This window comes from Neopelma chrysocephalum, unplaced genomic scaffold, assembly GCF_003984885.1.
Source record: "Neopelma chrysocephalum unplaced genomic scaffold, ASM398488v2 Primary Assembly neopelma1_185849, whole genome shotgun sequence".
Taxonomy (NCBI): domain Eukaryota; kingdom Metazoa; phylum Chordata; class Aves; order Passeriformes; family Pipridae; genus Neopelma; species Neopelma chrysocephalum.
In genome coordinates this window covers 1-9,525 of record NW_020938816.1, presented here as the reverse complement: position 1 = coordinate 9,525, position 9,525 = coordinate 1, and the positions used below count along the sequence as shown (strand labels likewise).

Genomic DNA, 9,525 nt, shown 5'->3' with positions numbered 1-9,525 from the left:
CAATGACCATGACCAGGGTGACCAATGACCATGGCCAAGTTGACCAACGACCGTGGCCAAGGTGACCAGTGGCCATGGCCAAAGTGACCAATGACTATGGCCAGGGTGATGAATGACCATGGCCACCAGTGACCATGGTGACCAAGGACAATGGCCAAGTTGACCAACAACCATGGCCAAGTTGACCAACGACCATGGCCAAGGTGACCGATGACTGTGTCCAAGAGTGGTCACCAAGGGCCAGCACAGCAGGATGGGGGTGACCAGGATGTCCTGGACCCCCGTGGTGGCCGAGGGTGGGCTGAGGGGTCACTTTGGTCACTCGCCGGCCAGGTGGCCACCACCAACCCCTCGTTCCTCACCCGCCCCAGATCATGAGCAAGGGGCGCATCGTCCGCGCCGGGCGGCAGCGCCACGAGGCCGGGCAGAGCCTGGTCACCATGAGCCTGCTGGTGACCCCCGAGCTCATCCCCTCCTTCCGCATCGTGGCCTATTACCACGTCCTGCCCGGAGAGATCGTGGCCGACTCCGTCTGGGTGGACGTCCAGGACACCTGCATGGGCACCGTGAGTGTCCCCCCCGGGCCCCAGAGGGGTGGGGAAGGGACCTTGGGGGCCTTGGAGGGGTCTTAGGGGGGGCTTGGGGGGGCCTTGGGGACCTTGGGGGGCGCCTTGGGGGGGCCTTGGGGTGGTGCTTGAGGGGCTTGAGGGGACGTTGAAGAGGTCGGAGGGTCTTTCTTGGAAGTGCTTGGGTGGCCCTTGGGGGGCTTGGGTGGTCCTTGGGGGGCTTGGGGGGGGCCTTTGGAAGGGCTTAAGTGGCCCTTGGGGGGTTTTGGGGGACTTTGAAGGGGTTCTAGGAATCTCATGAAGGTTTTTTGGGGTCTCCACCACCCTGCAGGATTGGGCGCTCCCCAAGGATCAGGTTCTGGGGGGTCTCATGAAGGGTTTTTGGGGTCTCCACCACCTCTGGGGTTGGGGTTTCCCCATGGATCAGGTTCTGGGGGTCTCCTGAAGGGTTTTTGGGGTCTCCGCCACCCCTGAGGTTGGGGTTCCCTACGGGGCAGGTTTGGGGTTCTCACAAAGGGTTTTTGGGGCCATCCCATGGCCATGACTGGGAGGTGACCTCCCCCGGCCCGTGTCCCCCCGCAGCTGGTGGTGAAGGCGGCGACGGAGGCCGACAAGCGGGTGCATCAGCCGGGGACCCCCATGAGGCTGCGCCTCGAGGGCGACCACCGGGCCCACGTGGGGCTGGTGGCTGTGGACAAGGGGGTCTTTGTGCTCAGCAAGAAGAACAAGCTCACCCAGGCCAGGGTGAGTGCCCAGGACCCCTCCCCGCTGTCCCTCCTGTCCCCACTGTCCCCGCTGTCCCTCCTGTCCCCACGGTCCCCACTGTCCCCACTGTCCCCCCTGTCCCCCCTGTCCCCGCTGTCCCTCCTGTCCCCACTGTCCCCACTGTCCCCACTGTCCCCCCTGTCCCTCCTGTCCCCGCTGTCCCTGCTGTCCCTGCTGTCCCCACTGTCCCCTGGTGGTGGCAGTGGCCATCCTGGTTGTCCCCTGGTGGTGGTCGTGGCCATCACGGGTGTCCCCTGTTGGTGGCAGTGGCTGTCCCTGCTGTCCCTGCTGTCCCCACTGTCCCCACTGTCCCCTGTTGGTGGCAGTGGCTGTCCCTGCTGTCCCTGCTGTCCCCACTGTCCCCACTGTCCCCTGGTGGTGGCAGTGGCCATCACAAATGTCCCCTGTTGGTGGTGGCAGGTTTGGGACACGGTGGAGCAGAGTGACATCGGCTGCACCGCGGGCAGCGGGAGGGACAACGTCGGGGTCTTCGCCGATGCCGGGCTCAGTTTGGTCACCAGCGTGAAGATCTCGACGCCACCGCGGTCGGGTAGGACGGGGGGGGACAGGGGACAACCTGGGGGACACTGCGGGGACAATGGAGGTGGCACCTGGGGGGTGGGGTGACACCGCAGGGGTCAGGGAGGTGACACTTGAGGGATCAGGGATGTGGCACCTCGGGGACATGGGAGGTGACACTTGAGGGATCAGGGAGGTGGTACCTCAGAGACATGGGAGGGGACAATTGAGGGATCGGGGAGGTGACACCTTGGGGACATGGGAGGTGACACTTGAGGGATCGGGGAGGTGACACCTCGGGGTCGGGGAGGTGACACCTCAGGGGTGCGGGAGGTGGCACCTCAGGGACATGGGAGGGGACACTTGAGGGATCAGGGAGGTGGCACCTCGGGGACATGGGAGGTGACAATTGAGGAATCAGGGAGGTGGCACCTCGGGGGTCGGGGAGGTGACACCTCAGGGACATGGGAGGGGACACTTGAGGGATCAGGGAGGTGGCACCTCAAGGACATGGGAGGTGACACTTGAGGGATCAGGGAGGTGGCACCTCGGGGACATGGGAGATGACACCTCAGGGGTGCGGGAGGTGACACCTTGGGGACATGGGAGGGGACACTTGAGGGATCAGGGAGGTGGCACCTCGGGGATTGGGGAGGTGACCCTGAGCTTTGGGATGTGACAACTGACATCACGGGGCCACGACATCAGGGCACGTGTTGGGGGCACTGCGGGGTCCTGACCCGTGTCCCCCTGTCCCCAGAGGTGCAGTGTCCCAAGGAGGCCTCGCGCAGGCGTCGCTCGCTGCCGCTCGTGCAGTACAAAGGCACCAAAGGTGGGTGGCACCAGGGGGGGACCCTTGTCCTGTGTCCTGTGCCCCTGGGGACACCAGAGTGTCCTGTGTCCCTGGGGGCCACCAGGACATCCCGTGCCCCAGTCAATGAAGGGGTCCCATGTCCGTGAGGGACACCAGGGTGTCCCGTGTCCCTGGTGACACCACAGTGTCCCCTGTCCCAAAGGCCACCATAGTGTCCCATGTCCCTGGTGACACCAAAGTGTCCCATGTCCCCAAGGGCCACCACAGTGTCCCACGTCCCTGGGGGTCACCAGAGTGTCCCCTGTCCCTGGGGGCCACCAGAACATCCCATGTCCCAGTCAATGTGGGGGTCCCATGTCCCTGAGGGACACCAGGATGTCCCATGTCCCACGTCCCTGATGACACCAGACTATCCCACATCCCTGAGGAACCCCAGAGTGTCCCATGTCCCTGATGACACCAGGACTATCCCACATCCCTGAGGAATCCCAAAGTGTCCCACATCCCTGAGGAACCCCAGACTATCCCATGTCCCTGATGACACCAGACTATCCCACATCCCTGATGGCACCAGACTATCCCACATCCCTGAGGAATCCCAAAGTGTTCCACATCCCTGAGGAACCCCAAAGTGTCCCACGTCCCTGAGGAACCCCAAAGTGTCCCACGTCCCTGAGAAACCCCAGACTATCCCACGTCCCTGATGGCACCAGACTATCTCACATCCCTGAGGAACCCCAGAGTGTCCCACGTCCGCAATGAATCCCAAAGTGTCCCATGACCCTGAGGAACCCCAGAGTGTCCCACGTCCCTGAGGAACCCCAAAGTGTCCCATGACCCTGAGGAACCCCAAAGTGTCCTATGTCCCTGATGACATCAGGACTATCCCACGTCCCTGAGGAACCCCAGAGTGTCCCATGACCCTGATGGCACCAGACTATCCCACGTCCCTGAGGAACCCCAGAGTGTCCCACGCCCCCGAGGGCCCCCGGGGTGTCCCCCTCCCCACGCCGGGTGCCAGCGGCCGTGCCGGTGCCGCAGCGTCCGAGTACCAGGACAAGGCTCTGCGTCGGTGCTGCGAGGACGGGATGCGGGAGATCCCGATGGATCACACCTGCGAGCAGAGGAGCTCCTACATCCAGGAGGGCGAGTCCTGCGTCCGCGCCTTCCTCGACTGCTGCAAGTACATCCAGGGCATCCGCCAGGAGAAGCGGCGCCAGAGCAAAGTCCAGCTGGCACGAAGCAAGTGATGGGACGGGACGGGGGGAAAGGGGGGAATGGGGGAGCCGTGGGAGGTCCTGGGGGGAAGGTGGGGAAGGTTGGGAGTTCCTTGGGTGTTCCTTGGGTGCTCCCTGGGGGAAGGTTGGGAGTCTCTTGGGTGTTCTTTGGGTGAAGGTTGGGTGTTCCTTGGGTGAAGATTTGGGAGTTCCTTGGATGCTCCTTGGGGGAAGGTTGGGAGTTCCTTGGGTGTTCCTTGGGTGAAGGTTGGGTGTTCCTTGGGGGAACATTTGGGAGTTCCTTGGGTACTCCTTGGGGGAAGGTTGGGTGTTCCTTGGGTAAAGGTTGGGAGTTCCTTGGGTGTTCCTTGGGTGAAGATTTGGGAGTCTCTTGGGTGCTCCTTTGGGGAAGGTTGGGTGATCCTCAAGAAAAGCTTGAGTGAAGGTCAGGTGAACCTCAGGTGTTCCTTGGGTGAATTTTGGGTGAAGGTTGGGTGAATTTTGGATGAATTTTGGGTAAATGTTGGGTGAATGTTGGAGGAATTTGGGGTGAATTTTGGGTTAATTTTGGATGAGTGTTGGGTGAATGTTGGTGAATGTTGGTTGACTGTTGGATGAACTTGGGATGAAAGTTGGATGACTGTCAAGTTTGGATGAGTGTTGGGTGAATGTTGGTGAACATTGGGTGAATTTGGGATGAATTTTGGATGAATGTTGGTGAATTTTGGGTTAATTTTTGTGAATTTTGGGTGATTTTGGGATGAATGTTGGGTTACTTTTGGATTAATTTTGGGTGATTTTGGGATGAATTTTGGGTTACTTTTGGATGAATTTTGGTGAATGTTGGGTGAATGTTGGCAAATTTTGGGTTAATTTGGGATGAATTTTGGGTCACTTTTGGATGAATTTTAGTGAATGTTGGGTCAATTTGGGATGAAAGTTGGATGAATGTTGGGTTAGTTTTGGGTGAATTCTGTGTGTCTTTTGGGTGACTTTGGGGTGACTTTGGGGTGAAGGTTGGGTGGGCAGCCCCGGGGGGTGCCTGGTCGGTGCTGGGGTGAGACTGGCTCCGCTCAGGGGTGGCCATGAGACCACGGACGAGAGGGATGCCCCCATCCCCAGGCGAGGAGGACGAGGTGTTCCTGAGCGACGACGACATCACCTCGCGGAGCCTCTTCCCCGAGAGTTGGCTGTGGCAGGTGGAGCAGCTGACGGAGGCCCCCAACGAGCTGGGGTGAGCCCTAACCCTGTCCCCCCACCCCCCGACCCCCGGGGCTCACCCTGGGGGTCACCTCCCCCTCCCTGAGCCCCCCAAATCCACGCCACGGTCACCCCTGACCCCTGGTGTTGCCTCAGGACCACCTTGGTCCACTCAAGGGTCATCTCTGAACTCCTGGTGCTGCCTCAGGACCACCTTGGTCCACTCAGGGGTCATCCCAAACCCCCTGCTCTGCCTTGGGGACCAGCTGTGACCCCCCTAAATCCACACCGAGGTCACCCCTGACCCCCCAATGCTGCCTCAGGACCACCCTGGTCCACTCAAGGGTCACCTCCAACCCCCTGGTGCTGCCTCAGGACCACCTGGGTCCACTCAAGGGTCACCCCTGACCCCCTGGTGCTGCCTCAGGACCACCCTGATCCACTCAAGGGTCACCCCTGACCCCCTGGTGCTGCCTCAGGACCACCCTGATCCACTCAAGGGTCACCCCTGACCCCCTGGTGCTGCCTCAGGACCACCTTGGTCCACCCAGGGCTCATCCCAAACCCCCTGCTCTGCCTTGGGGACCAGTTGTGACCCCCCAGTTCCACCCTGGGGGCTGGTGATGCCCCTCGGGGTGGGGTTGGGGTGGGTTGTGACCCCCCCTGGTCCCCCCCTGCCCTCCCTAGGGTGTCGTCAAAGACTCTGCCCGTGTACCTGAAGGACTCCATCACCACCTGGGAGGTGCTGGCCGTCAGCCTCTCGCCCAACAAGGGTATGGCACCCGGGGGAGGGTGGCCCCGGGCACCAAAGGAACCCCCCCGACCCTTGGGAGTGTCCCCCTAAAGCCTGGGGGGTCTCCTTTGGGTTTTGAGGGATCCCCAGACTCTCAGGGGGAGATCCTGCCCAGCTTGGTGACCATCCTTGGGGCTTGAGGGACCCCCTGAACCTGGCAAAGATTCCTTGGGACTGGTGGGATCCTAAACCTTGGGAGGACTCCTTGGGGCTTGAGGGATCCCCTAAACCTTGGGAGGACTCCTCGGGTTTTGAAGGATCTCTTAAGCCTTGGGAAGACTCCTTTGGACTTGAGGGATCCCCAAAACTTTGGGAGAACTCCAAGACATTCAAGGGATCCCCGAAACCTTGGGAGGATTCCTTGGGACTGGTGGGATCCTAAGCCTTCGGAGGACTCCTCGGGGCTTGAGAGATCTCCTAAACCTTTGGAGGACTCCTCGGGTTTTGAGGGATGTGCTAAGCCTTGGGAGAAGTCCTTGGGCCTTGAGGGGTCTTCTAAACACTGGGAGAACTCCCCGGGACTTGAGGGATCCCCAAAACCTTGGGAGAACTCCAAGACATTCAAGGGATCCCCTAAACCTTGGGAGGACTCCCTGGGGCTCGAGGGATCCCCTAAACCTTGGGAAAACTCCTTGGGACTTGAGGGAACTCCTAACCCTTGGGAGGACTCCTTGGAACTGGTGGGATCCTAAGCCTTGGGAGAACTCCTCGGGTTTTGAGGGATCTCCTAAACCTTGGGAGGACTCCTTGGGGCTCGAGGGGTCTTCTAAACATTGGGAAGACTCCTTGGGACTGGTGGGATCTCCTATCCCTTGGGAGGGACTCCTTGGGACTGGTGGGAACCCCTAAACCCCCGGGAGAACTCCGAGAGATCCGAGGCGTCCCCTAAACCCCGGGGGTGGCTCCTGGGGGTTCTCAGGGTTCTCCGAAGGCCTCGGGGCCATCCCAGAAACCCCCCAATCCTGCCCTGCCCCCCCCCAACCAGGGCTGTGCGTGGCCGACCCCTACGAGATCACGGTGAGGAAGGATTTCTTCATCGACCTGCGCCTGCCCTACTCGGTGGTGAGGAACGAGCAGGTGGAGATCCGAGCCATCCTCTACAACTACTGGCTCCAGGAGATCACCGTGAGTGGGGACCCCAACCCCGGGAGGGGGAAAGGGGGGTTTGGGGGGGGTCTGTGGCCTCCTGGATCCCCCTGGAGAAGCTCCAGAGGAGGCCACGAGGATGAGGGTCCTTTCTAAATCGGGATATCCCGAGATTTTGGAGCTCAGGGAATGTTGGGACAAGGCTCTCGGGCACTTGGTGGGGTTTTGGGGCATCCTGGGCAGGGATTGGACTGGATGATCCCTGTGGGTTCCTTCTAAATGAGGATATTCCACGATTTTAGAGCTCAGGGAATGTTTGGGCAAAGCTCTTGGGCACTTGGTGGGATTTTTGGATCCTCAGGGGTCCCTTCTAAATCAGGATATCCCAAGATTTTAGAGCTCAGGGAATGTTTGGATGAGGCTCTCAGGCACTTTGGTAGGATTTTGGGGTGTCCTGGGCAGGGCCAGGAGTGGGACTGGATGATCCTCAGGAGTCCCTTCTAAATCAGGATATCCCAAAATTTTGGAGCTCAGGGAACGTTTGAATGAGGCTCTCAGGGCCATGGTTGGATTTTGGGATCCTTGGGGGTCCCTTCTAAATCAGGATATCCCGAGATTTTGGAGCTCAGGGAATGTTTGGATGAGGCTCTCAAGCACTTGGTGGGGTTTTGGGGCCGTCCTGGGCAGGATTGGACTGGATGATCCTCGGGGGTCCCTTCCGAACTAGGATATCCCATGATTTTAGAGCTCAGGGAATGTTTGGATGAGGCTCTCAAGCACTTGGTGGGGTTTTGGGGCTGTCCTGGGCAGGATTGGACTGGATGATCCTCGGGGGTCCCTTCCGAACTAGGATATCCCATGATTTTAGAGCTCAGGGAATGTTTGGATGAGGCTCTCAGGCACTTGGTGGGATTTTGGGATCCTCGTGGTCCCAAACTCCCTGGGGCTCGAGGGATCCCCTAAACCCCTGTAGCATTCCAAGGGACTCAAGGGATCTCCTAAACCTTGAGAGAACTCCAAGACCTTCATGGGATCCCCTAAACCTTGGGAGAACTCCCTGGGGCTCGAGGGATCCCCCAAATCAGGATATCCCAAGATTTTGGAGCTCAGGGAACATTTGGACGAGGCCCTCGGGCACTTGGTGGGTTTTTGGGGTGTCCTGGGTGGGGTCGGACCAGACGATCCTCGAGGGTCCCTTCCACCTCCAGGCATTCCGTGACCCTGTGCCCCCCCTGTGTCCCCCTGTGTCCCCCCTGTGCCCCCCAGGTGCGGGTGGAGCTGGTTCACAACCCCGCCCTGTGCGGCCCCTCCACGGCCAAGCAGCGCTTCCAGCAGATCCTGCGGATCAAGGCCGAGTCCTCCCGCACCGTGTCCTTCGTGCTCGTGCCCCTCCAGCTGGGGCAGCACGATGTCGAGGTCAAGGCGGCCGTCAGGGACCTGTTTGTGGGCGACGGCGTCAAGAAGAAGCTGCGGGTGGTGGTGAGTGGCCCCTGGGTGGGGATGAGTGGCCCCAGGGTGGTCATGAGTGGCCCTCAGTGGTGAGTGGCCCTCGGGTGGGGGTGAGTGGCCCCGGGGTGGGGGTGAGTGGCCCCGGGGTGGGGGTGAGTGGCCCCCGGGTGGTCGTGAGTGGCCCCAGGTGATGGTGAGTGGCCCCCGGTGGTGAGTGGCCCCTGGGTGGGGGTGAGTGGCCCCTGGGTGGTGGTGAGTGGTTCCAGGGTGGTGGTGAGTGGTCCCAGGGTGGTGGTGAGTGGTCCCAGGGTGGGGGTGAGTGGCCCCAGGGCGGTGGTGAGTGGCCCCCGGGGTGGTGGTGAGTGGCCCCCGGTGGTGAGTGGCCCCTGGGTGGTGGTGAGTGGCCCCGGGGTGGTGGTGAGTGGCCCCTCGGGTGTCCCCAAGCGCGGGAATGTCGCCACGGCCACCCCTGCCCCGGGGTTGGCAGCTGGGGGGGAGGATGGTCCTGCCGGGGCGGTGCCAGACCTTGGGAGGACTCCTTGGGGCTTGAGAGATCCCCTGAACCTTGGGAGAACTCCTTGGGTGTTGAGGAATCCCCTAAACCTTGGGAAGACTCCTTGGGACTCGAAGGATCCCCTAAACCTTGGGAGGACTCCAAGACATTCAAGGGATCCCCAAAACCTTGGGAGGACTCCTTGGGGCTCGAGGGACCCCCTAAACCTTGGGAGGTCTCTGAGGCATCTTGGGCGACAGGGGACACCCCCCAAACTGGTGTGTCACCCGCCCTGGGGGTGCTGGCTTGTACTGGGACACCTTTCCTGGACAACCCGGAGGGGTTGGGAAGGGGGAGACCCCAAAACCAGCCCCACTGATGGTTTTTTGGATCTGCCCCGGGCAGCCCGAGGGGATGAGGCTGGAGAAGACGGTGAAGATCATCGAGTTGGACCCGCAGAACAAGGGAGTCAGTGAGTGACTGGGGGGGCCCCGACCCCACAGGGGGGTCCCAACCAGGGAGGGACCCCCAGGACAACGGGCCGGACCCCTGTGGGGGTGGGACGTCCTGGGGGATGGAGGATGTGCCCCCAAGGGTGGGTTTGGGGCATCCTGGGGGACAAG

General features: G+C 61.2%; 1 protein-coding gene across 2 annotated transcripts; it reads left to right on the top strand.

The window, feature by feature from the left end:
- The first annotated feature begins 347 nt into the window (after positions 1–347).
- On the top strand, positions 348–9,415 carry LOC113962922 (complement C3-like). 2 transcript variants are annotated; one of them, XM_027673714.1, is made up of 10 exons: positions 348–566; positions 1,149–1,310; positions 1,752–1,881; positions 2,611–2,682; positions 3,706–3,906; positions 5,004–5,115; positions 5,769–5,854; positions 6,860–6,999; positions 8,227–8,439; positions 9,308–9,415. In XM_027673714.1, the coding sequence occupies exons 1-10, from the start codon at positions 375–377 to the stop codon at positions 9,380–9,382; spliced, it is 1,383 nt and encodes a 460-aa protein (XP_027529515.1). In that variant the 5' UTR covers positions 348–374; the 3' UTR covers positions 9,383–9,415. The 2 variants fall into 2 exon arrangements, with proteins under 2 accessions (XP_027529515.1, XP_027529514.1); XM_027673713.1 differs by having other exon boundaries at positions 4,959–5,115.
- The last annotated feature ends 110 nt before the right edge of the window (positions 9,416–9,525 follow it).